General features: G+C 39.6%; 1 protein-coding gene across 1 annotated transcript in view; it reads right to left on the reverse strand.

The window, feature by feature from the left end:
* Positions 1 to 27,988, reverse strand: part of DOK5 (docking protein 5) — a 135,002-nt gene that overhangs the window by 31,384 nt on the left and 75,630 nt on the right. Inside the window, exons 3-5 of the mRNA XM_024750353.1 lie at positions 8,906 to 9,020; positions 8,702 to 8,821; positions 5,722 to 5,911 (exon numbers count right to left, since the gene is read on the reverse strand). Of these exons, the coding sequence (XP_024606121.1) occupies positions 5,722 to 5,911; positions 8,702 to 8,821; positions 8,906 to 9,020 (425 nt within the window). The remainder of the gene's footprint in view (positions 1 to 5,721; positions 5,912 to 8,701; positions 8,822 to 8,905; positions 9,021 to 27,988) is intronic.

Genomic DNA, 27,988 nt, shown 5'->3' on the forward strand with positions numbered 1-27,988 from the left:
AAAAAAAAAGAAGACAATCCTGCCATTCGTGACAACATGGATGGAACCTGAGGGCATTATGCTAAGTGAAGTAAGTCAGACAAAGAAAGACAAACACTGTATGATCTCACTGACATGTGGAATCTGAAAAAAGCCAAACTCACAGAAACAGGGAGTAGAAAGGTGGTTTCCAGGGGTTGCAGGAGGAGGAAAAGGGGAGATAGATGTTGGTCTAAGGGTACAGACTTCAAGCTGTAAGATGAGTAAGTTCTGGGCGTCTAATGTACAGAATGGTGACTATAATTAAAAATACTGTATTGTATACCTGAAAGTTACAAAGAGAATAGATCTTAAATGTTTCTCACCACAAAAAAAGGTAATTACGTGAGGTGATGAAGGTGTTAACTAACCTTACTGTGGTGATCATTTTGCAATACATACATGTATCAAACCATCACCTTGTACACCTTAAACTTAAAGGATGTTCTGTATCACTTATACCTCAATAAAGCTGGAAAAATAAATAAATTAAATTAAAATACACCTTAATTTTTTTTTCAAAGATGGCCACAAGACAGGAGGCATTGGTGAGTGTCTAATTTCTTTTTCCGAAGGTCACAAGAAAGTCGTCCTTTCCTTTAAGGATTTCATATGCTAGAACCAACCCCAGAAGCTCAAAGGTAAGAGGGGACCTAGCTAAGCTTCTTATGATGGCCTTGTCTTGTCTGTGTTCACACCCACACACCTAGCACAGTGTCTGGCAGAGAAGAGACGGGCAATAATGAAAGATCTTTAAAGATGATGATTAAAGAGGTTACTCTGTAGAGTGGAAAGGGGACTCTCCCTTCTGATTTCACACACGCCTCCACTCAAGCAATATTTATAATACAATTATAAATGAAAATTTATAAATAAAAAATCTAAAATTATTTTTTAGATCGATGCTAATGAAGAATGAATGGCCATATAAATGGCACAACTGTAGTTTCTGTTTTCTTTCAAAAGAAGAGAATTTCACTTCCTCTGAGCTAGCCTGTGTGGGATCTAACACATTTGTATTTAAATTTCTCTATTCAACATGGTAGGAAGCGCCAAGTACATTTTATTTGTTAATTTGCTTTCGATCTTTTAGTAAGAATGAATATATGCTCTACAAAATATTTAGAAGTGAGGGATTACTAAGTAGCTTAGAATCAAGAAGACAAATAGAGAATATCCAAAGGTTTATATGAGAATAATGGGCCTTTTACAGGTACACTCATTTACAGTTTTCTTCTCCAATGAAAAGTTATTTCACCAGTTAGACTTGTTTTTAGAGTGATATACACAAGACACAGATGATTTCTTTTCCAAGACTGTTCAGATGTCTTTACAACCAAAAAAAGCCTTTTTCACCAATTTGTGCACTCCATTTAAGGAAAAGAATTTGTATATGCAATGTCAATTTTCACATATTCTTGGCAAACCTGAAAGTTTCTCTTAAAACGATGTCAAAAGCACGAGAGAGACATTCTCTGGCTGGTAAAGAGAGACACCCATGTGTGGTAATTATTCACCACTTTCTGCCAAATGTCACCTGAGCTGCCCTCAGCCCTGCAGGTGCTAAACCGAGGGTAGTCATTTAAATCGGTCAGGAGGTAGGACAGAGCCTGACACTGAAGCAAGCAGCAAACTGGGCAGCCAGCTGTGAAATTCACAGGGAAACTTACTGGACACCTGCCACCATGCTTTAAACAGTAACGTTTCAAGAATAGTTCCATGGGGGATGTTGCCGCAGTTAAAACTTCATGTCAACTGGACCTTCCCATGAAAAAATCAGAGACCCTGCCAATCTGATGAGCTTCACTGAAGCCTCAAGGCATTCCAAGTGGAAAGAAACAAACAAACAGAGGTACGGTCAGAATTGCCTATATTGGGGAAGAGAGGGAGAAACAGCATCTAGAAGACTCTAATGACCTTTGATCATGATACTGCCGCCCAGGAGAGATGAACAATTCTGACTGCACTCCGAACTAAAAGAACAAATAGGAGGCTCCAGAATTAAAGTAAACTGAGATCATTTATACATGAGTGCTGGTTATGCAGTATGCCTTCTCTTCCTTAGCTCTGGAGAGCTCACTCAGAACTAGGCTAACCTAGTAGAGTGGTGATACTTAGCCTTCTTAGAAATCTATAGGGTTTGGAAGTAAGAAGAGCTGAGCGTGTTCCTGAATCCACCATTTACTTACTGGTCTCATGCCTTTGGATCAGTCGCACAGACGCCCAAGTTTCCCCTTAGGATGAGCATAATAACATCCCCTGGTTTATATGACGAGCAAATGGCTTAAATGAGACAGTGCATGTAAAATGCTTTAGTACAGAAACTCTTGTACAGTAAGGGCTCAATAAGTATCAGCGTTTATTTTCAATGGTCGATACGCTTGTTAGAGCAGAGTTTTTCACCTGGATAACTGGACCTGATAATTCTTTGTTGTGGGGCTCGTTTGTGCAGCACACATTGTGACAACTAAAAACGTCTCCAGACTTTGCCAAACGTCCCTTAGGTGCAAAATCACCCCTGGTTGAGAACCACTCTTCTGCATCTCAGCACCGTTATGAGTGATATTATTAATTACAGTCAAATAGCTGCTTCACCTTATTTGCTTTGAGAAATTATTAAATACTGTATTGGACACATTTTGCTAGTTTGTTTTTAAACCTCCCATCCCTTCTGATGGTGTCAGTAACCTTTTCCTGCTTTGGGAGAACCACGCCCATTCTATCTGTACCCTGTGTGCTTTCCATAAAGCCCTCAGTGCAGTTCCTGACACATAGTGAATGGAATGGTCAATGTATGGCAAGAATCTATCTCTCTTCTATTGGCTGACGGTGTGAGAAGACCTCAAAGCTCCTGGAAGCCCCACGTGGAGCAGAGTGAAGCCAGCTAGAAGAAACAAGACTATGATAGAAAACCTAGGGTCCTCATTTGGACTTTGAATCAACCCAACCCTGAAGCCACCTCTGCTCCCTGGACTTTGGGTTCTGAAGGCCAACAAATTTCTTGTCTGCTTGTGTCAGTTTGTGTTGACACAACTGCCTACTACCTGCCAGGCATTATGCCAGGTGTTTGTATGTGTACCTTTATTTAGTCTTCATGGCCATCTTGTGAAAGACATAAATTATACCCATTTTACAGGCGGCCAATGGAAGCTCAGAGAGTTAGGTCATTCACTCAAGGTCCCACAGCCAGTATGTGATTGACTATAATTTCATTTCGTTTCCTCCACCTCCCAGCCCAGCTTATTACGCGTGCCCCATTGTCAATCCTGGTGCGGTGAAATGGGCCATTCAGCAGGAATAACACTTAGCTCCAAGTCTAACAGAGGCTTTGCCTAGACAGAGCAGAACTTTGCCCAAGGTCTTAGGAAGATTCTCTGCATTCTAGAGGGGAAATGTTGTGACGTTTTTGCAGACTCATGCTGGATATGTGAAAACTATCTGCCTAGAGAGACTTAACTCCTGTTCATCTATCAACGTGAGACAGGGAGAAAATTATCTTAGTTAATATGACACTGCCTTATTTTGAACACATCCAAAAATAGCCAAGGGAAAGAATTATCTTCACTAACAAAGTGAGGCAGATGTGAAACCTTCACACTTGGGGGAGCACGAATGATCTTATATCCTGAGCATCTTGATGGTAACTATAAAAATTCATCTTTGAGTTTCAGGCAAAATATAAAATAGTATGATTACCTTGCATTTAACGCTGTCTGGATCCTGCAAACCCAGTCCTGTTCCAAAAGTTATTATGATAAAACCTCAAAGAGACTTTATTAAGAGAAGCCCAGCACCTTCTGGGTCATCTATATGCATTGCTGCTTTTACCTAAGACCACCCCAGAAGGAAGTTATTACTTAGATAAACTTACAAGGGAAGTTAAACACTTTGTAAGTGGCCAACAGCTAATAAAGAATAGCGATCAGGACCTAGGGTCTCTCTGACTCCCAAATCAGTGCTCCTTACACTAGGAACCACACTGTTTGGGAAATGAGCGCGGTCCTAAGAATACAGTCCCGATACTTGTCCTTCCGATTGTTCGTTCAGTCTCAGGTTTGCACCGGCCCCATAAAGCATGACCACTGAACAAGATGCTGCTCAAAATCAACAAAGATTCTAAGTCCCTACCATATCCGAGGCACAACACTGTGTGGTACGGGTTGTAGGCACTACAACCATCTAACCACTGGAGTTCGTGGACAAAATACCCAAAAGTCAGACCATAAAGAGACCAAAGTCATGAACCAAAAAGCTCCTTCATTTCCTGAGTCAGCACTTCACAGCTTTTGGTCAAAGACGAATATTTCTGAACTTCATGTCCCCGATACAGCCTCACTTTTCTTCCACCATTTCTTTCACTTGAGGTCCTTCAATTCCTCCCCACATCCACATCTGCTACCTCTATCCTATTATTTACAAAATATGAACACGATTATACACACACAACACCTACTTAAAAATCTATATGGTTTGCTATCACACTCAGGGGAAATATCAAAGTCTTTAAAATAATCTCTTAGATCCTTAGCCGTTCTACTAAATGTCAACATGAAGAAGTTAAACTTTTGCAAGCTATGAGCAGTATTAAAACCTGGAAGATCGAGAAAATTTTTAAACAGTTTCAAGTAGGGCTTCCCTGGTGGCGCAGTGGTTGGGAGTCCGCCTGCCGATGCAGGGGACACGGGTTCGTGCCCCGGTCCGGGAAGATCCCACGTGCCGCGGAGCGGCTGGGCCCGTGAGCCACGGCCGCTGAGCCTGCGCGTCCGGAGCCTGTGCTCCGCAACGGGAGAGGCCACAGCAGTGAGAGGCCCACGTACCGCAAAAAAAAAAAAAAAAAAAAGTTTCAAATAGTCATGAGATACTACAAAGGTTTACTAATTTTTAGCCTTTGGAAGTGACAATAAAAAGCCATACATACCCATTTCCTATTATTATTTCCTATAAATAGAGTGAATCAAAGAAAAGCTGAAAAATATGAAAGTTGGAATAAATGCTGCCCCAAATGGGCCCCAAACATCTTGACCAACGCAGAATTCTTCTGCACGTCAATATGAAATATGAGGTGTACAGTCAATAGAAAAGCCTATTTTCTATGATGAAATACCTTTCATAACCAGATTTCACCGGTTACAGTTAATACATAAATAATTTCTGAGGGAATTCTCTGGCGGTCCATTGGTTAGGACTCCGCACTTTCACAGCCGAGGGCATGGGTTCAATCCTTGGTCAGGGAACTAAGATCCCACAGGCCACACGGCGTGGCCAATAATTATTATTATTTCTGAGACCGAAGCAGGGAAATATAGCCACCTTCCCAAACAAATTCTTAATTTTCTATCAAGATTTTCCTATAAGGATAATAAATAAGTAGTTCTGACATAAGAAGGACGCTGCACTAAAGATTAAAGTTTTATTTGCTGACTTGAGAACCTTTGTGTCTCTGGGAGATTCACCAATGCATTTATACCATTTCCATTTCCAGGTACTTAAAATTTAAATAGACCAAAGAAGAGCTGTGTGGAAAACAAGAATTTAAACACTTTCTAGGATAGTTGTAAGAGCATCAAATTGATCATATTTCTGAAAAGTGAATTTTAAATAATTGGGCTTTGCTTATAATGGAGTGAACAAATGAATGTGAGTGGAGCATTACATGACGTGAACCTGGGGAAAAAAATGTAGAAAAACAGTCATGAAACTCACCTCCCTGCCTCAAAAGTGAACCAAGCAGCATCTCGTCCATACCGCCGCAGGGCGCTTAGCGGCCAAGAGATGAGTTTGACTCTGGGATTCTGGACGTCCCAAAGACAGATGTGCTCATATGTAATCTGCAAGGCACATTCGCCATGTACATCTAAGTTAGGAGATGGCATCAAATACACATTGAATCTCTCTGGGAGAAAAACAAAAGGTTAGTCTAAAATCCCCAGGAATAAAACATCAAAGACATTGTAGGAACAAAGAGGCATTTCAAAGTAATTCAAGCTCTTATTCTAGGTTTTGGTTGAATATTCAGGAAGATAAACCTTTCTCATAAATTAACAGTTCCAGTAAATGATTTTTTTAAATGAAGACCATATTAAATAACATACTAATGATACAGTCTGGTTGTCAACATGCATGCAACACTATTTACATGAGCAAAGATCTTTTTAGAATTTTTAAATTTGCATAATAAAAATTTGTATGCCAGTAAAAGACTAAAGCAATGAAACCATTAAAAACAATTTTTTTCTTGCCAAGTACATGTTAATTACACCCACACTTTTGTGTTCACAAAAGATGCAGGTGCAAAATAATTGCATGGTTTAATAATATTAAAATTATATTGATCAATTTATAATTTTCATAACTAAAGGAACACAACTCTACCCCAAATTATTTAAATAAACTAATACTAACTAACACTATGCACTTAACTGACCAACAGTTTGGAAAAACTCCAGCGGATCTATTTGAACTAGTTTTAACAAAGAGCTCTCTTTAGCCAAATACCGGAAAGAAATACTCACTTGCTTATTTGGATGACTGTTAACATTTAACCAAGATTACTCTGAATAAACTACTTGGCTTATTATTGCAACTGAATTTTCATCCCCTCAGATACCGTCATGGTATTTTTATTACATTTCTAGAAAATTCATTAATTTAGGAAGCTATAGAGTCAAAATTTTAAGTGAAATATGAACAAAAATACTATTACTACAGCAAACACACTTTTGTCTATCCATTGTTATGGTAGATTGCCTACATCTGAGAAAATAGTGTGGCACTAATAATATCACTGGTATTCTAAATTAATTGTTTTATAATAAGGAAGTCATTAGAATTTCCATAGACTTCAGTTTAGTAAATAGTGTCAAGACTGTCTTCATAAATGTATTCAAGCATCTATTCTTCAAGTTTTCTAAGTTACTTCAAACTCCCAGTAACCAAATATTTACTGCTTTCTAATAACTATTATTTTAAAAGTATATTCTAGTGGAGCAAATTTCTCCCTGGAGAGGTCTGAAACAAGTAAGAAAGACTGTCATCATCAAGCAAAAAAGTTGAGACCATTACCAATTTCTTTGCTTGGAAGTTCTTCCATATAAACTACCTCATCCAAGAAAAACAGCAAAAGTGGTAAGAGTGACTACTTTCGTTACAATTACTTGAAGTCATACAATTAATCTTGTAAAGTGCCTTAAAAGACAGAGCTGAGTTTAATTATAATCCCTAGTAGTTATATACCAGAGGTGTTCTTATTCCTATTTGACAGAAGAGGAAACTGCAGCACAGAAAATTGGTACCAGAAAGGTAACTCCTAGGCACAGGCAATTCTTGAATTCAGTTTGGAGCACTATTTGAATATAGCTTTGTAAATATAAAACGTGAAAAATAAGTGCTGATCTGAGCCCTCTAAAAAATAATCAAAACCTGTCATGCTTTCCTCTTTATGTTTGGCTTCATGTGCATTTGTCGGTGAGGCACTACAGGTACCGTGCAGCCCAAGAGCATGCTGAGTTAGTGAACTATGGGGCGAGCAGCTTGGGGCTTGGTTGTATGACCCTGGTAAAGGACTTGATTAAGCTCTCTGCCGCTCAATTTCCCAGTCTGCGAAGAGGCTCCTCTGAATTAGCTAGCACTCCTAAGACTTTGTCAATAACACTTCCCTGGAGATGGATTCTGGCAGATACGAGGCTTCCAAGATAGTCACCGACTGTAACTGTGTCATGAAGACATAGTTCCAACTGGAGAAAGGGCATTTTTTACTAACAACTGGAGTGTGAATCCACGGAACGGGTCAGTACAATTCCACCTCTGCCGTGTTCGTAGTCGAGCCAGGTGACCCACAGCCTCTTCGGTTGTGATATATCCTCATAGATCAAGTCAATAGGCTAAGAGTAGAACTATGGGATCCCATCTATCCCATCACAAGGCCCAGTTATTTGGAGCCAAAGAAATGATTCCTCGCCTCCAAGCTCAGACTGCAAACCAACATTGATTCTGTTGAAGTGTTCATGAATATTTCAGTCATTATTATTTATGATGACGTATTCCCAGGTTGAGTGCTGAGCGTAAAGAGCTGGCTCAACTGTTAGAGCTAAAAAAATATACCACAGGTTTAGGTGGGTTTAAACTTGATGAAACATTCATGAAGTCTGGATTCTATTAAAAACACTGGAAAGTGTTCAATAAAAATTTTAAGTGAAAAAAAGCAAGACAAGAACCCATGGCATTGTAAAATCTGTACACTATAAATATAGGCTCAAGAGTATAGTCTGGAATCAAACAGTAGTTATTGGAATCGGAGCAAGACCTTTAGCTCTTTTAAGCTTCAATTTCCTCATCTGTAAAATGGAGAAGTAATAGTACTTATATCATAGGGCTGCCAGGAAAATTAAACGGTCTAATGCATCTTCCACACAAAACTGACACACACACAGCAGGTTCCCCATAACTTCTATCTGATATTATTAATGTAGATACATTCCCATTATACGTTGAAAACATGTTAAGAGAAGAAACGCACTGAAATGTCTGCTCAGGTTTTAGGTGAAATAAAAGGTTATTTTTACTTCTTTCTTTATACATTTTTATTCCTTCAAAAATTTTACATCATGAAGATGTCTCACGTTTCATTACATGGGGACAAAAACAGTTTTAGAAAAGAGCAAAGGAGAGAATTCTCTTTACATACCACTCTGTTCTCTCTCAACCCCCGTAGCCAGTAAGTCAGGCTCTCCAAGGCTGATGTCATTGATTCGCGTCCCTACACACTCCATCTGGAGAACTTTGCACCATTCATCAGCCTCAAGATCTGCGGAAATGTCCAGAGATTAACGTGTATGCCCAGCACCCGCTGAAAAACAAAAAGCCAAAGCCCTCCCTGCCTCCGACAAACCTGATTCACAGGCAAAGGTCTTGGACGTATCATCATTGAAATAAATCACTATGGCATGCTTCTTGGTGCTTTTTGGCAACCGAGCTACGTTCTTCACGTTGTTGAGCTCTGTAACCTGAAAAACGAACGATGGTGAGTAAGAGGAGGCCCCGGAAAGAAAGCTTCCCGTCAACACCATCAAACTGAGTGGAGGCACAGAAGGCAGAAGGCGCGTCCCAGGCGAACACAGCCTGACAGAAGAGTGTGTTTTCAAAAGCGATGAATTATTTCAGTGTCATCCTCAGTGCCTAGCAAGGAAGGTTAACAAACTACCTCCCCTTTTTAGATTTTTTTCTTTTGAAGCCTATTAACAGGCACAGGCTCAGAGCTTCGTAGACGTAGACGCTTGTTTTATTTTTTTAGATTTTTATCCGCCCCTGTCAAAGACTCTGCCTTCTCCATTGTCATCATGTTTATCTCCATCAGTGTGGACAGACTTTCAAATACCCCGTCTCTTCAGAGTACTCCCAACGCAAGCATCTCAAACACACTGACCCCGAGGAAGAGAAGGCAATGGTGGTCTGGTTCATAACTAGATGATCTCACCCTTTGATAATCAGAGATAGAGTCTTAGGATTCTCAAAGATGCCCCTCTACTCAGGGTTGAAGTCATATATTCCAACACAGAGAGCTGGTAGGTGAGGTGTTACTCCAGTCTCTCTGACTTACTCCTAGCTTCTCCATGGTTATGGGGCCACTGTCTTAGGGTCTGAAAATACTGCATGGTAATCACCTTCTTCCTAACAGTAGGGGAAAGCTTTCCCCACTAGCCATTCTCCTCACCTCCCTCTCTCCCTCTAACTCTTTTATGAACCGTTTCCCTCCCACAAGGGGTATTGGCTCATTGTGTTTCCAAAATGCCATCTCTCATTCAGTTACATCCAGATCCCCTGCTGCACTCCAGGGCTGTGATCCTTGAGTCCTGCAGGAGAGAAGGTTTAGGTGGCTTGGGGCAGAGTATTTACAAGATAAATAACCCTCTCACACTAACTTAGTCTATCTCTTCTGTGTTATACAAAAGAATGTGTCTCCCATCAGTCTTTGCCATCAGTAATGTCATGCCACATCTCCCATCTATTACTCTAAATTCAATAAATGCTTGGCTCAGGAAGTAGGTGAGGAGAGAAGCAAATACTCTCCATGCACATCCTAACCTGATGATTTCACTTCCCTGCTTCTTAACCTCCACCGGCTCTCTTTATAGGATAGTGCAAATTTCGTAGCATGAAATATCACAACAGTTGCTATGGACCAAATGTTTGTGGCCCTCCCAAATTCATATGTTGAAAGCCTACCTCTAAGGGGATGGTATTAAGAGGTGGAGCCTTTGGGGTGATTAGGTCACGAGGGTGGAGCCCTTGTGAATGGGATTAGTGCCCTTAGAAAAGAGGCCCCAGAGAGCTCCCTTGTCCCTTCTGCCATGTGAGGACACAGCAAGAAGTCGCCTTCTAGAAACCAGAAAGTGAGTTCTCACCAGACACTGCATCTCCCTGTGACTTGACCTTGGACTTCCCAGCCTCCAGAACTGTGAGAAATACCCGTCTGTTGTTTATCAGCTACCCAATTTATAGTATTTTTGTTGTAGTAACCCAAACAGATAACACTGTTTCCCAAAAGCTGCAAACTCTTTAGTGGCTAAACACTACCTATCTCATTCCCCAACTGCACCAAGTCTCTCAGCGTTTACCAGATGCAACTGTTTATTTTTTGCTTATTTCTGTGCTAATACCACAATATAAGCCACTATCATCTTGCCATAACTGCCTACTGGTCTCTCCACTTCTATCCTAACCCCATTCATTGACTGTAAACACAGCATCCAGATGATCTTTTCTTTTTTCTTTTTTTTTTTTTAATGTTTTCTTTTGAAAACCCTAGTCAGCTTTGGGAAGGAAGTAGCTTTGGCGGAAGCAAAGATATTTTGGTGAAAAAGGAAAAAGGAGCCTTAACATGAACAGAGGCGCTTGGAAAAGTGAGGGTTAGGGGGCACAGATGAGTTTTTTAAAATGCAGTTCTGACTCCAGCGTTTCTAGGCATAAAACAGAACATTTCAATGACTTCCCTTTTGCACTTGCAACAAAAGCCCAAATCCTTAGAATGATTATGAAAGCCCCCTGCGGTCCTCCTTATAGCTCTCACCAGGCTCCTCTCTGACACCTTCCCGAGCATCCTATGTCCCGGCCACACTGGCCTTTATTCAGTTCCCAGGAGGCACCACGATTCTCCTGGCACAGAGCCTTCCCCATGGTCTCCTTACTTCACTCCCACTGGCCCTGCTGGTCTTAGTTTAAATCTCATTTACCTGCAGAGCCCCACTGGACAACCCCCCAGCCCCCATCAAATCAACGTCTCAAGGCTCTACGATCCAAGGACATCTTTGCCCTCACAGACCTTGGATGGCTACACGGGTTATGGTTTAGTGCCTGTCTTAGAATAAAAGTTCCATAGGGCAGAAACGGTATCTTTTTTGCTCACCACTTTGCCCCCTGAATCTAACCCAGAGCCTGTCACACAGTGAGGATTCAATGAATGTAGGTGGACTTGAACAAAAGACCAAACTCACCCACAAAGTCACGTGTATGATGCTTCTCCAGGGTGCATGCCTCTCTCTCCTGTCTCTTTTCTCCAGGGAAATTTCACTTTTCCTTCAAGGTTCACTTCCTCTGGGAAAGTTGCCCTGACCTCAGTGTGAATTCATTGTTCCCTCTTTTCTGTTTCCATGTCTGCTGCATGAAGCTGTATTCTATTATCTGTTGTTGTAATTAATCCATTTAGCTCTCCAGCTCCCAGCTAGACATGAGTCACCTATCAGTGACTTACTGGTGAGCTGAATCAATGAAAAACAATCATTTGAGAGTCAACATTTATTGAGCCTACACCCTACATTTATACACACTCTGCTTAATATTTTTATATAGAACATCTTATTTGATCTTCATAAAAATCCTATGACTGATATTATTATCAGTATTTTCCAGATGAAGAAACTGGGGATGAGAAAGGTTAAACTCATCTGCCCAAGTCCACAGCTAAAAGATGGCACAAACGAGTTGCGAATGAGGCAAACTGACCCCAAAGCTTCCGCTCTTCACCGTCCAAAACACTAATAATGACTAACCCTGCAAAAGTTCAGCAGAGAGAATCTTTAACTCCGAAAGTCATCTCCTATCGGAGGACCTCTTTCTTTTCATGGGGGTAGGTTTTATTCTAACCCTCTACTGAGATATTATATAAGATTAGTCCACCCTAGCCTCAAACTCAGCAATGACCTTGAAATATGTCATTTCATTAAACATCCACCAAGGGCAAAGAGGAAGGAATAAGTCACCTGAAAGGGTCAGGAAGTGCAGGGAGAGCTGCATGAGTCCAAACACATCATCCATTTTGGAAACTGGTTTAGATAATAAGAAACCCCACACCCATCTCAGGGTGAACGTTTAAGGAGCAGAGGAGCGGGTAGGGTTATGTTTTATGTGTGGAAGGACCATCAGGTTCTGAAGCAACAGTTTCTGTCCCCACCTCAGAACTACATCTCAGTGAGCACGTGTACACACACACACACACACACACACACACACACACGTATGCTCGCGTGCACACCTTACTTCCAAAAGAATTGCAATCTGCTTGAATTCATGATAGAATCTTCCTCAAAACACACGCTACAGTGACAATTATGAGAATTAACATTTTCAGACATATTTATAAGTCACACAAAAACTTCTATGAGACATTTATTTCCACCATCACTTCATTTTGTAAATGAGAAAAACGAGGCAGGACGTATTTTTTTTAATATTCCTTTCCCAAAGAAATAATTGGCCCCTAAATAATTACTTTTGAAGTAAAGAGAGACTCTGATAAGGTCTCAGATTATCATTTAATATGAGCAGTATCTTAAACGGGGGCAACAACAGTGTAACTGACCATCAAAGGTGACTCTATGGGATCCTCAGCCCCGTCTCAAAGAGGATGAGCTTTCGGGACCACTCGCGTGTAATGACTTCAGTTCAACTTCAGTATGCATTTATTGTCTTTTCCTTATGCCTCAGATCACCCAGAGGTTCTTTCTTGCCAAGTTCAAAACTTTTAAGGAAAACGCCCTCCTGGGTTTTATAGATTACATTTACAGTTTTCTAGATTTTATTTTTCTTCCACAGTGCAGGAGAACGGACACACCCTAAACTTTACATGAACTATGCCCTTTGTGTAGAGATTAACAGATAAAATGTAAAAATTTCTTCAAGGTATAACAGCATCAAGGAGGGAACCACTTAAGCACGATTGCAGGAGAACAACATTCCCTCTTCAAGAATCTTCCTTGCATCCATTCGTTCATCAAAATGTTTAATTCATTGTTTATTTACTATTCATTTACTCATTCATTCATTTATTTATTTGCAAAATTTACTCTGTGTCAAGTACTGTTCTATTCACTAGGGATAAGATACGGAAGCTTTGTGCGCTGTTAGTGGTAATGCAAAATGACGCAGCTGCTGTGGAAAACAGTGTGGAGGTTCCTCAAAAAATTAAAAACAAAACTACCGTGTGGTCCAGCAATCCCACTTTTGGGTATATACTCAAAGGAAATTCAAAGGACCTCAAAGGGATATTTACACTCCTGTGTTTACTGAAGTATTATCTACAATAGCCAAGATATGGCAACAACCTAAATGTCCACTGATAGATGAATAAAGAAAATGTGGTATATACCTGGAATGGGATATTATTCAGCCTTAATAATTTTTCTTTCCCTTGTACTTCTTTTTAACTGTTAATTCCTGTTCATGGCAAACAATACCCGTTTCTATGGATGGTAGTAAGAAAATGTTCTTTTACAGTGAATTTATTTAAACAAAGAAGTGATATGATTTCAAGCAAAAAAAAATTAAGTAAATAAGAGTAGAGGTGATACTGTGACCACAAACAGTTACGAATAAATGACAAATGACTAAAAATTAGGAAAAACACCATCTATCTACTACTCCTAATCTAATACTACTATTATGAAACTGATTTTCATTTCATTTTCTACTGAGTCAACAGTCCAGGTGACAACCAATTGACCTAAAGGTCATAGAGTCACCCAGAACAATTCTCATTTGCTTCCCAGAGGCATGACAGTAAATTTCAATAGAAACTTGGTAAAGATTTGGTGCCCACTTGATATCCCAAAGGTCACCCATCTGAATAGGACCATTTGTTTTCTTTTTGCCTTTTCTGTCCATTTCACAATTGCATGTCCTAAATGAGAGACAACAAAGCATTTCAAGCCTCATAACCAAAATCTGAAATATGTCTGAGAATTATGATTTAAAGATCAAAAGAACAGTTCCCAAGAGAGGTCTAACATGAGATCCAGTTACAAATTTTCATTACTAACAGAGGGTTTTGATAGTAAGCAGAAAACAAAAAGAAGTCAAATTGTGTGATTAAAAATGGTATATACATAGAGTTTAAATATTTTGACCTATGCTTTTATATCATCTTCATGCTAAGGGAACAGCTGACCAAGTTAGACAATCAAAATAACTTCTGTTTATTTTCTGGGCTGCTACCTGTCTGGTTACTCTTTCAAATTATTCTGTGGCCTCTCAATCTCTAACCTTCCTTTTCTTTTTCCAGGATATATTTAAGCATCCTGACTCCAGAGATTTTTCTCTTGAAATGGAGTTAAAATCTGCCAAAGAAGACCAGAGACATCCATATGGCTTACTGAAAATGTCAATATTAGGACCTTTGAAATGCTTGATTTTCTCTTGAAATTGGGTGTTTACTTTCAAAAGCCCAGGCTAGCTCTAGGCTTAATCTGACTTTATACATCCTGGGCCCAATTCAATCCTTGGACTGATTCTAAATTCATGGAAGGGGCTTCCCTGGTGACACAGTGGTTGAGAGTCTGCCTGCCGATGCAGGGGACACGGGTTCGTGCCCCGGTCCGGGAAGATCCCACATGCCGCGGAGCGGCTGGGCCCGTGAGCCATGGCCGCTGAGCCTGCGCGTCCGGAGAATGCGCTCCGCAACGGGAGAGGCCACAGCAGTGAGAGGCCCACGTACCGCAAAAAAAAAAAAAAATTCATGGAAGACAGTGGCTCCTTGAAAATTCTGCTGGTAAGAGATAATGAACACTAAATAGGAGCTTCCCTGATACATAAAATATGTTTATGAGCACAGAGGATGGAAAGATTAAGTAAAGGTAAGACTGGGCAAAAATGATTCTCTCTTTAGAATCTGGAAGTATGTCCAATCAGACCAAAGGCAAATTCTGTACCTCACAGCAACCTTCACTGTCTAGATTGAATTATTTGTTCAAAATCATCCATTGCCTCCTGGCCCTCGTGACTCTTTACTGAGTTTGGACTTGGTCACGCAACTTGCTTTGGCCAACAGAATGTGAGCTGATGTCCTCAAGAAGATGCTTTAACTGTGTGTGTAAGTCAGTTCCACTCTCCTTGAGCTTCAGCCCTCCACTACAATAACAATATCCCCCTCCTTCTTCCTGGATCTCTGAATGCAGGACAGATGGACTGCAACTGAGTCAAATTAATCCAGCTATGCTCAATACACCCACAGCCAACCCAGATCCCTCAGGCGACAAGGGCAGAGGATAAAGATGAGCTGCTATAAGCTACTAAGATTTTGGAACTGTTGCCATAGCAGAAGTTGGCTAATACACCCTCTGTTTGATGTCTTTTTGGCCAAGAATTTTCCTAGAGTTTTTCTCTCATATCCCACTGTATAACAATATTGCTTCTAGTACAAAGGAGACCACATTTCCTACTCAGATACATAATAATCCACTAGAACATTGGTTATCATTTTTAATTTAGTAGTTGAATCATTTGGTTTTAAAATTTTTTTTCAAAGAAAATCTTACAGTGTCACCATTATATATAAGTAGAACTAGTCTAACTACATGAGGAAAATGAATCCCACCCTACTCCTCAGTTATAAATCCACTTCTCAAGAGCGAAGCCTCCCATCCATCACTTCACACCTCACTTCAATCAACCACAGAATGCTGAATGGCTACAACGTAATACTAAATTCTCAGGGTGATATAACGTCCTCGGCACTATTATTAAACCCATTACAAGGATGAATAGTGAGAATCAGAGAAGTAACTAAATTATGATTTCTCAGGTAGAATGGAAGGGTCGAGCCACACTCAAAGCTAGAACTTCTGGCTTCTATAGATGTATGTTATTTCTAGCAATACACTCCATAGGGTGTGCTCCTTAAAACATACTATAAGTAAATGAATGAATAAGTGACTGGCTGAATAAATGAGCAAATGAATAAAACTAAAGTTGCAAACAGTTTTGGAAACAATTAAAAGTTATTTCTGCAAGTTGTAAATCATATCTTGAGAGAGGAAAAACGAGAAATGCAAATCTTAATTCCTAAGGAAAAATAAAGTACTTGTCAACTCGAAGACACTCTGAACTAAACTCATCTTTCCTACTTAGACCTTAAAATGCTGAAGAAACTCAGTTTTTCAAAAACCACTTGCTTTTATGTGGGTACACCTGGCACCATGGTTTGCATCCCAAGCTACTGTTCTAGTGAAATTCTGCTTGGGACAAGCAAGGAATCCAAATATCAGGTCCTGTGGATCAAGCACATACAGTAAAAGACAGAAATCTCAAGACCACAGTCCAGTGAATCTTGACACATGTACACACCTGGGCAGCCACCAATGTTTTGATTGACATACAAAACATTTCAGTTAATATCACCACTTCCTGGGTCAGTACTGACCATAGATAAAACCACTACTGTTACCTCCATCACCACTGATTAGTTATGCCTTTTAGAAAACTTTATATAAATGGAATCATATCATATGTATTTTTCTGTGTTTGGTTTCTTTCACCCAATATCGTGTCTATGAGATTCATCCACGCTCGGTGATACTTCGGCATCATGTGAATAAGCTGTTACCCAAACACCTTTCAGAGAGTTGTCTTAGCAGCCACTGGAGACTCATCTGCATGAAAATACTATTCTTTTTAATCCAACTGGTTTGTCAACCTAAGTCCATATATCTATGAGTGCCAGAGTCAAGATAGATATTGACCAAGGATGCTTTTACTGTTCCCACCTGCATACTGCTTTTTATTAAAGTAATCTGGAAACACAGGTCATGAATATTACTAGAATCACTATGATTACTCATTTATTTCAAAAATGTGGACTACTGCCTTTAATCAGGTGAGCAAGTTTATGTAGCATTTACTGCATGTTTAGTTGACAGAGGTGCCCACCATACATCCTTTATGCATTTGGACAGCCTCATCTTCAGTTTTTAATTTAGATTTGTCAGTAGGTGAGCTGGTGTACACAACTGGGTAGCTTACTCAAGAAGGGAACCAAGCCATTTGGGAGCTGACCCCATCATCAGTCTCTTTACAGTCATTCCAGAAGGACAGCCAGCTAGCTGTTATCACAACTGCAAGTTCTAACCGTAGTTACTTCGAATCTGAAGAAAATCGTGCACAGGTGAGTATGGTGGTCCATTTAGGTTACACTTCTAGAGCCTGTTGAGAAGGGATGCTGGCGATTCTTTGTTTCTCAAAGCTTTTGGTGGCATTTGCAGACCACCTTATGGGGGACTTCCAATCTTCCCCTTGCACTGAAGCATCCTCCCTTCAACAGAGACTCCAGGCAGATGGAGAAGGCGGTCCACCTCGCCTTTCCTGCGCCAATGCAGAAAATGACAGAAGGCTACCTTGTTGGTGGTGTGCTTTTCTGGCTCCAGCATGTGATTACATTGGATGGCACTGCCTGAAAATCAGTCTGAACAAACTTTGATTCACTCTTCTCAAGATAGAGCCCGACCACGTGTATTCCTCCCACACACTCTGTGCTCCTCTAAGAGAAATGGATCTCTTTCCAATAGCTGGAGGAAATAAAAAGCTGCACACTGAAGTCTCCACCTAGCTCCCACTTATCTACTGGACAGTTCTTTGGGACTTTCAGAATGTCCCTCCAAATACTTCTCTGCACACACAGCCTATTGTGACGCTAGAGGTCATTATATTGAAGAGACACAAATCTACTGAAACAAAGCCAGTGCACAATTTACTGTTTTCCTTATCTTAAAAGCCCAACTGAAATCCCTCTCATTTCTGTGGTCTTTTCAGTCCCGCCAAGCAAGAACACTTGGGCTTGCTCTTCCTTTGCCTGGAGACACTCTTCCTCTATAGGAAGAGGCCTCACTCCTGCCTTCTTCAGCGACTCACACAACATCTTCTCCTGATGACTGTATTTAAAATTGTAGGGGCTTCCCTGGTGGCGCAGTGGTTAAGAATCTTCCTGCCAACGCAGGGGACACGGGTTCAAGCCCTGGTCCGGGAAGATCCCACATACTGCGGAGCAACTAAGCCCGAGCGCCACAACTACTGAGCCCGTGTGCCACAACTACTGAAGCCCGCACGCCTAGAGCCCGTGCTCCGCAACAAGAGAAGCCACCGCAATGAGAAGCCTGCACGCAGCAACGAAGACCCAACACAACCAAAAATAAATAAATTAATTTTATTTTAATTTAATTTTAAAAAATAAATAAAATTGCAACACTCTCATCCCACATGCCTATCTCTTTTCCCTGCTTTCATTTCCTCCTTAGCATGTATCAGTCACGCCGACACACTATATATTATACTTTTCCTTTATGCTGGAGTCGAAGCAGGGAGTCACCTGCTTTGTTCTCTGCTGGATCTCCAGTGACCCTCAACACGCACACGTTAAACGAAAGCCCCGCTTCCCAATCACCATCCCCATCGTAAAGACAAGGGGACTGAGGCGCGGTGATGTTGTTACCCTGCCAGGGGCTAGACGATTCCTGACCAGTGACAGAGGCAGGATTTGACTCCAAGCAGGCAGACTCTGAATTACGTGCCAGATCTTGGGTTCTAAGCCCTTCATATGGATTATGTTATTGAACTTTCACATCCTTTCTCACTATGATATTACTCCCATGGTACACAGGAGAGTGTCGAGGTCTACAAAGGTGAATTTGCTCACTCAGCAGGCAAACAGCAGAGCTGGGATTCAAACACAGATGATCCAACGACTCTTTACTAAACCGCCAACTGCCACCAAATGAACATACAGCAACGAATCAGAGAGGCCATCATTCCTGAGTTAGGCATTGTTATTCCTAAGGTGGGTCGTGAAGGATGAGGGGAAGTTTATGAGGCAGAGAAAGGAAAGATGAATTTCCAGACCAAACAGAGCCTACATATGCACAATCACGAAATTGCAGTTTGGTACATAAAAACCTGGGGAAGAGCGGCGGCGAGGCGGGACAAAGCGTGGAGGGGGAGCCACTGGACTGGGGCTACATCCGAAAAGGCCCCGTGTGATGCCGTCAGGAGTTCACTGTGACTCATGAAGTCTGCAGAGCATACACTAAGAGATTTAAAACAAATAAATGGAAGGGTAACATCTACGCATTAGAAAGATTCTTCTACAGGCCAGTGGTTCTCAGTCTGGTGGAGATCTTGCACCTCCCTCCTTCCCAGGGGAAAAGATGTCACAAAGTCCAGAGATATTTTTGGTTGCCCAAACTGGGAGGTGCTACTGGCATCTAGTGGGTAGAGGCCAGAGATGCTGCTATACATCTTACCGTGAACAGGACTGCCCCACAGCCATAATGTTAACTAACAGTGCAGTGGGTGAAAACCCCATTACAGTAAAAGTAGAGAATGAACGAGGCCGATGCATCATGCAACTAGAGAGTTCTATGCACACAGAGTTGATGAGAACGGCACTGTCTGGAGCTGAGTGGCGAACAGCTGGCTTGGGCATACACGGTGGACTTAACCATGGGGAAGGAAGGGAACATCGTGACCAGAGGGCAGAAATGAGGTCCAGAGAGGCCAGGAGGCAACCAGGTAATAGTTATGACTCTAGCGTAGGTTAGAGTGGGAGGAATGGGAAAACACGGAGAGATTTAAGAACTACTTAATTACCATGCATTTCTTGTTTTCTAGCTTTCTGAGTATCAAAAATCCAAAGTACTATGACTCCCTGAAAGAAAAGAAATATTCAACACTCTCCTAAATTTCTGATAAATCTTGAAGTATGCCATGCAATTAGGAATTCCAAAAGAAGGACTACCAAATCAATTTGTCTGTTTAAAGCCGTATTCCAGATGTCTTATTCGTCATAAATGATAGTAGTCATTGAAATAAATGTTTAACAGCCAACGATGAACCAAGTGGCCATACTTTAAAAGTTTAGTTTGCTACTGATATAGTTTTGCATTAACAACTTGGAGAACAATTACAAATTACACAGTTCAATTTTCTAAATGGATTATTTTGTAACTAGACAGAGAAACTGCTGAAATTTTTTCTGACGTTTCAAGGGAAGATTAATACAATCGGATTTTTAAAAGTACATTCCCTTGAGGAACTGGTATATTCCTGTCAGAATTATGCAAGTCGTCAGCATTGCGTGGGAATATTAAGTATGTTTCTGGTGTGCTGCAAAGTCAAAAGCCATTTAGGAAAACAAGGATTTGATTTCCCATTTTTCCCCTTCTTTTGCTGATGATAATTTACAGATAATGATTTATTTATGTTTACAGAGTGAAATGGAGACCGCTACCTAAAAGGCAATTTTTTCGCCTTGCTTTTGTAGGCTGTATCCCAATTATTTTTCCCCTTGTGGGATTGAATGAATTAAGTGAGCAATTCACTTTGTATATGCAAATTGTGAAGCTCTGCAGAAGCTGCGAATTATTTCATTCTAAAATAAATAAATAAAGCCATTATCCTACGGAAAATGAAGAGGCATAAATCCCTTTAACTTTTGTAGGTTGCCTTTGAAAATAAAAGTCAGGTAAAAGCAATCCATTTCTGGGTCCGTAATGTTTTCTCAAGTACAGGATTAATAAAATAATCCATTACATTATTATTATTATCTGTTGAAATTTTCAGAGCACTCTGAAAAGCTCTAATAAACATTTCCATTAAAATTTTGCAAGACTTCTTATAATGTGTTCCAAACTTTTTCATATTGTCTTTCCTAAAAAAAGTACCAGTGGGGGCGTCCCTGGTGGCGCAGTGGTTGAGAGTCCGCCTGCCGATGCAGGGGACACGGGTTCGTGCACCGGTCCGGGAAGATCCCACATGCCGCGGGGCGGCTGGGCCCGTGAGCCGTGGCCGCTGAGCATGCGCGTCCGGAGCCTGTGCTCCGCAACGGGAGAGGCCGCAACAGTGAGAGGCCCGCGTACCGCACACACACAAAAAAGTACCAATGGTTTTAATGCAGTGCCAGTAAGCAGGGACAAATGAGGAGAGACATCCCGAGTTCTAATCAAAAGTTGTCAGCATAAAACATTTCTATCCACAAGTCTCCCCTCAGGACCTGGAACACAGCAGTTTAAGCAAACATTTTATAAAAGATTTCTTAAGAAAGAACCAGTCTAGACAGTTATATCCCAGCCCCCATAGAGATGGTTTCATTCTTTCCAAAAATATCTATATGCCCTTGGTCACTTAAAATAAATTGGACTAGCGCCTGTCTGAGGTACAAATTTGGACTGTCTTCCCTGAAGAGTGGAGCTTTATTTGTACACATGAAATAATTTAAATAATCTGTTCATTGTGTCTTCCTTAAAAATAAAAAGCCACACACACACCAAAGTGTACTTACACTGAAAAGTCTGCAGCTGAAATTTACAGAGAGAATGGAGTCTGGGGTGAAGGGCACTTTCCTAAGCTGTCCGTGGGTGTGGGATTTTGGATAATCTATCTGGAGACAACTTGGCAGTAGCTACAAAAATGTTAAAGGTACAGGATATTAGCTGACCATCTCACATCTAAGACTTTCCCTTCCAAAAAGATTAGCATGAGCATATAAAGACAGATGCACAAGGTTTTCACCACAACAGAAATTATATTAGTAAAAAATTATAAACCTTTTTGCCCATCAATTTGGGTATTTTTAAACAGATTGTGGTGTACCAATATTAAAGAGTAGTCTGGAGCTGTTAAACTAATGAGGTGCAGACACTACTTATTGACTTAGAATTATAGTCAAAGCATGAGAGAAAGGGTGTAATTAATGTGACCATTTATTTTATCTCATAAACCAGAATATTTTGAATGTGAAAGAAGTTGTCACTAAAAGTTATATAAAGACTACAGGATTATCAAAACATCCTGGGGAAATCTGTATTTATGGTCTCCTTAAACACAATATGCATAGTATGTAATGAATTACTCTATTTTTGCTTTAAAAATGTGATCTATATATGTGCGAGAATATGCTTCTATTTGTGTAGAGAGTGGAAAGAGTTTGAGGGGTGCACATCAGTCTATTAGTATTTTTTTTTCTGAAGACAGGGACTAGGGCCAAAGGTAGGATTATTTTCTTTCATTTTACTTCATACACTTCAGAGTTGTTTACATTTGTTACAAGGAAGATGCAGGATATTTATAATTTTTAAAAATGAGTGACAAGAAAAAAAGAAAAAGAAATCTGCAAAAAAGTGTAAAATGAGGTAAGTGGATCTCTATCCTTTGTCAACACAACTTCTTGTGCAGTAACTTACTTGGTCAACAATATCCTGTAGTTTCTCCCACACCCAAAAACCATTTGACTAATTTTTTTACCAACTTGAGAAAACCCACCCTTTTCCTTTTGACATCATTTACAGAGAGCTTCTGTATGTTCTTGGATTATAGTCAAGTGTTTCCACATAAACACAAATGTGAAATCACATAGATCAAGTCCTAGAGATACAGGCTTTTAAGAAATTCATGTAAGAAATACATAAGAATGGGGAGGGAAAAGCATTTATACATTCAATGAACTTTGTAGCTAAGTTTGTTTTTTTCTTATTCTTATTTTCCTATGTGCATATGTGTGTTTCTTGAGATAACTAAGTCAAACAAACTAATAGACCAGTGACAGACTAAACAGATTACATTTTCATAAACCCTCAAAAACCTGAGTTTCTTTCCAAAATGCAAGGAAAGCTAATCATTTCAAATGATTAGTCTAATAATTGTGGGGCAGGAAAAAAAACAATTTAAACTGGATGATTGTTTTATCAGATTATAGGCCAAAAATGACTGGTTTACACACAAGTATTTAATTCAAAAGGGCTTTAAATTTAATCCAAATTAAATGAAATAATCACATATAAACTTAGCAAAACATGTACAGGATATGGAGGTTGAACATTACAAAATGCTGATGAAAGAAGTTTTTAAAATTCAAATAAATGGAGTGACCATGTTTATGAACTGAAAGACTTGACACAGAAAAGATGTCAGTTCTCCCACAATTTGATCTATAGGCTTAATATAATTATTTTCAAAATTCTAACATGGGTTTTCTGTAAGCACAGACAAGCTTCATTTAAAATTTTATGGAAAGGCACTAAAATAGCTAAAACAACCTTTAGAAAAAGAATAAGTGGAAGCAATCATTCAACCCAGTATTAAAGATTAGTATATATTTACAGTAATCAAGAGAATATGATACATAGCTCAATGAGAAAGAAAAGAGAACCCAGATATAGACTTCTGCTAATATGCCCAAATGATTTTTGATAAATGTGCAAAAGTAATTCAGTGGGAAAAAATAAATACTTTTCTTTTTTTTTTTTTTTTTTTTTTTTGCGGTACGCGGGCCTCTCACTGCTGTGGCCTCTCCCGTTGTGGAGCACGGGCTCCGGCCATGGCTCATGGGCCCAGCCGCTCTGCGGCATGTGGGATCTTCCCGGACCGGGGCACGAACCCGTGTCCCCTGCATCGGCAGGCGGACTCTCAACCACTGCGCCACCAGGGAAGCCCAATACTTTTCTTTTTAAAACGAATTGTATTGGAATAATTGGGCAACCTTAGGTAAAAAGAATGAAACTCAACCTACATCTCACACCTTATACAAAAATTAAACTCAAAATGAATCATGAACTTAAATATATAACTTACAACTATAACATTTTAGAAAAAGAAAATGTTCAGCATCCAAGGCTAGGCAAAGAGTTTTTAGACTTGACAGCAAAAGCATAATCCATAAAAGTAAAAGTTCAAATACTGGACCTCATTAGAATTAAAACTTTTGTTCTGCAAAAGATCCTGTTAAGAGGATAAAAGATAAGCTATGGAAAAGGAAATATTTGCAACAACATACCTGACAGAAGAGTAGAATCTAGACTACATAAAAAATCACCAAAACTCAATGGTTAAAAAAAAATCTATTAAAAATTGGTAAAAATATATGAAGAGATATTTCATAGAAAAAGATATACAGATGGCAATTAAGTGCATGAAAATATGTTAAACACCATTAGCCATTAGGGAATACAAATTAAAACCACAATGAGATATCACCATCAGAATGACTAAAATAAAAATAGTGATACCACCAAATGCTGGTGAAGATGCAGAGACACTGGATCAGTCATTCATTGCTGGTAGGAATGTAAAATCCACAGCCACTCTGTTAAGACAGGTTAGCAATTTCTTATAAAAATAAACATGCAGCCACAATATGATCCAGTAGTTGCACTCTTGGGAGTTTATCCAAGAAAGATAAAAACTTTATTCATAATAATAAAAAATTAGAAACAACTAGTTCTTCAGTGGATGAATGTAAATAAACTGTGGTACTCCATACTATGGAACATTGCTTAACAATAAACAGGGACAGAATATTGAAACACACAACACAACAACTTGGATGACTCTCAAGGGGATTACATTGCTCATAGCAGCACTATTGAAAATAGCCAAGACATGGAAGGAACTCAAGTGCCCATCAACAGACAACTGGATTAAGAAGATGGGGTGTGCATGTGTACACACGCACACACACACACACACACACACACACACACACACACAGTGGAATATTGCACAGCCATAAAAAAGAATGAAATACTGCCATATGCAGCAACATGGATGAACCTAGAGAATATTATGCTTAGTGAAATAAGTCAGAGAAAGACAAATACGGTATGATATCACTTATATGTGGAATCTAAAATAATAATACAAATGAATTTTTATGCAACATAGAAATAGACTCACAGATACAGAAAACAAACTTGTGGTGACCAAAGGAGAGAGGAGAGAGGGGAGAGGGGAGGGACAAATTAGGGGTACGGGATTAACAGATACAAACTACTACATATAAAATAGATAAGCAAGGAGGATATAGCACAGGGAATTACACCCATTATCTTGTAATAACCTATAATGGAGTAGAATCTGCAAAAATGCTCAATCACTTTTTAGATTCCACATATAAGTGATATCATATTTGTCTTTGTCTGACTTCACTCAGTATGACAGTCTCTAGGTCCATCCATGTCACTGCAAATGGCATTATTTCCTTCTTTCTTATGGCTGAGTAATATTCCATTGTATATATGTGCCACATCTTCTTTATCCATTCCTCCATCGATGGACATTTAGATTACTTCTATGCCCTGGCTATTGTAAATAGTGCTGCAATGACCGTTGTGGTGCATGTATCTTTTCGAATTACGGTTTTCTCTGGATATATGCCCAGGAGTGGGATTGCTGGATCTCATATGGTAGCTTTATTTTTAGTTTCTTAAGGAACCTCCACACAGTTCTCCATAGTGGCTGTATCAATTTACATTCCCACCAAGAGTGCAAGAGGGTTCCCTTTTCTCCACACCCTCTCTAGCATTTATTATCTGTAGATTTTTTCATGTGGCCATTCTGACCTGTTTGAAGTGATACCTTATTGTAGTTTTGATTTGCGTTTCTCTAATGATTAGTGATGTTGAGCATCTTTTCATGTGCTTTCTGCCCATCTGTATGTCTTCTTTGGAGAAATGTCTATTAAGATCTTCTGCCCATTTTTTGATCGGGTTGTTTGTTCTTTTGATATTGAGCTGCATGAGATGTTTGTATATTTTGGAGATTAATCCCTTGTCGGTCGCTTTGTTTGCAAATATTTTCTCCCATTCTGTGGACTGTCTTTTTGTTTTTTTTATGGTTTCCTTTGCTGTGCAAAAGCTTTTAAGTTTAATTAGGTCCCATTTGACTGCCTATATTTTCGTCTAAGAGTTTTATAGGGGGAAGGGGGGGGCAAGGATAAATTGGGAGACTGGGACTGACATATCTACACTACTATATATAAAATAGATAACTAATAAGGACCTACAGTACAGCACAGGGAACTCTACTCAACACTCTGTAATGACCTACATGGGAAAAGAATCTAAAAAGACTGGATATATGGTACATGTATAACTGAATCACTTTGCTGTACAGTAGAAACTAACACAACATAATAAATCAACTATACTCCAATAAAAATTAATTGAAAAAAAAACTGAATCACTATGCTGTACACCTGAAACATAATATGTGTACGTCCACTTTACTTAAATAAATAAAGTGAGGTTAGCTGAAAAAGGAAAAAAGAGAGAGAAAGAAAAGAAAAAAAGGGAAAAGAGAAAGTAGGTTTACCAAGCCCAGGGTCAGCATACTTCCCACCATACTAACTGCCTTGGTCTCAAAAACAACAGACAATCGTCTCTCCACTTAGATTTCTTCCCAGTTGTTATTCATCTCAGAAAAGTAAAAGTGGGCACAGAAATTCTCAACCCCCCTTCTGGTTGGTGTAAGCAACTTTGATTTGCTGAGTGAAAACGATAAACTTGTGTTTCACAAGAAGGTCAGGAAGTCGCTGGAGTCCTTTGTCTCAAACTTAAGACAATGATGTATGTCAATTATTTCTCAATAAAACTGGAAAGAAATAAATGAAAAATAAAGTCACTGGAGTCTTAATATCGTTGCAATTACAGTTAATCAAATTCACAGCCGTCTCTGACAGCTGTGGGTGCTTGAGGGGTGCTTCACAGAAGAAGACATGAAAAATGAATGGTTCTGTATGTGCATTATTCATATATTTATTTTCCAATTTTTCATGAGAGCACCTTTGGCTCCCTTGTCAGTGAGGAAAGCACCGAGTTTTAAAATTCTACAATTTCTTGCTTTTAAAACTTCTAAAACGAATCACATACATAAAGCTGGCATTTTTTTCCATAATAATATCTTTAAAAGTGGAACAAAAGAAGCGCTATATTCCCATAAATGCCACAGATGTCCTACAGGAGAGATATCGGTGTATATGCCACATCATCTATGTGTTGATCAAATAGCATAATATACAGTTCTTCATTTCTTTTGGAAATTGCTTTATTTGTATTCAAATGAACTCCTCAATCTGTTCACGGTGTGCTACTTATCACCCTAGTATTATCAAGATTCATAAATTACACAGAATTTAGATAAAAAATGCACATCTCAGAGTTACTCCAGCTTTTTATATATCCCCGAGAGATTCATACTAAATGTATCAGGCCTGAAAGAGTAAGGATGATGAATAGGCTACAGGAACTCATCAAGGGCTTGGAGGCTTAGTGTAGGTAATTCTTCCATTCTAATGCTCTGAGCTTTGGTTAATGAGCTTTGGTTAATGATTATTTGGTTAATGATAGATGAAAGAGAATTGTGGCTTATCACATTCCCCAAAGATTTGCACATTAAATTCCAAAGCCAGCAGGTAGAAGTCTGGGAAATAGGGCAAGTTTGTCCTCAATCTCCCCTTACTTGTTTCACATTCAAGGGGAATCTTTTCAGTCCACTTTGGTTTTACATTTGAGTCTGTCCTCATAAAACTTCCCAATCCTGGCTTTCTGTGCTCCCATCCCCACGCACCCCATTTCCTCCAAATCAAAATTCCTTTTCCTGGTTTCAGATTTCTCAAGATTTTCTGATAAGCTAAATAAAAGTGTGACACAAAGACATCTACATGTATTCCATGTCCTCTGTCGATTATATTCATAGCTTTTCAATCAATAGTTTAAAAAGTGTCTGCTGTGTGTTAGGCCCTGATAAGGAGTAGAAGCAGACTTATGTCCCCACCAAAAAAATCTCTGCCCTTGTGGAGCTTATTTTTGGTGGTGTTGGAGTAAAGAAAATAAGAAACAACCAAGTAGATATGTATGTAGTGATAAGTGCTAAAGAGAAAAACAAA

This window comes from Neophocaena asiaeorientalis, unplaced genomic scaffold (assembly GCF_003031525.2).
Source record: "Neophocaena asiaeorientalis asiaeorientalis breed wild unplaced genomic scaffold, Neophocaena_asiaeorientalis_V1.1 scaffold606, whole genome shotgun sequence".
Classification (NCBI taxonomy): Eukaryota; Metazoa; Chordata; class Mammalia; order Artiodactyla; family Phocoenidae; genus Neophocaena; species Neophocaena asiaeorientalis.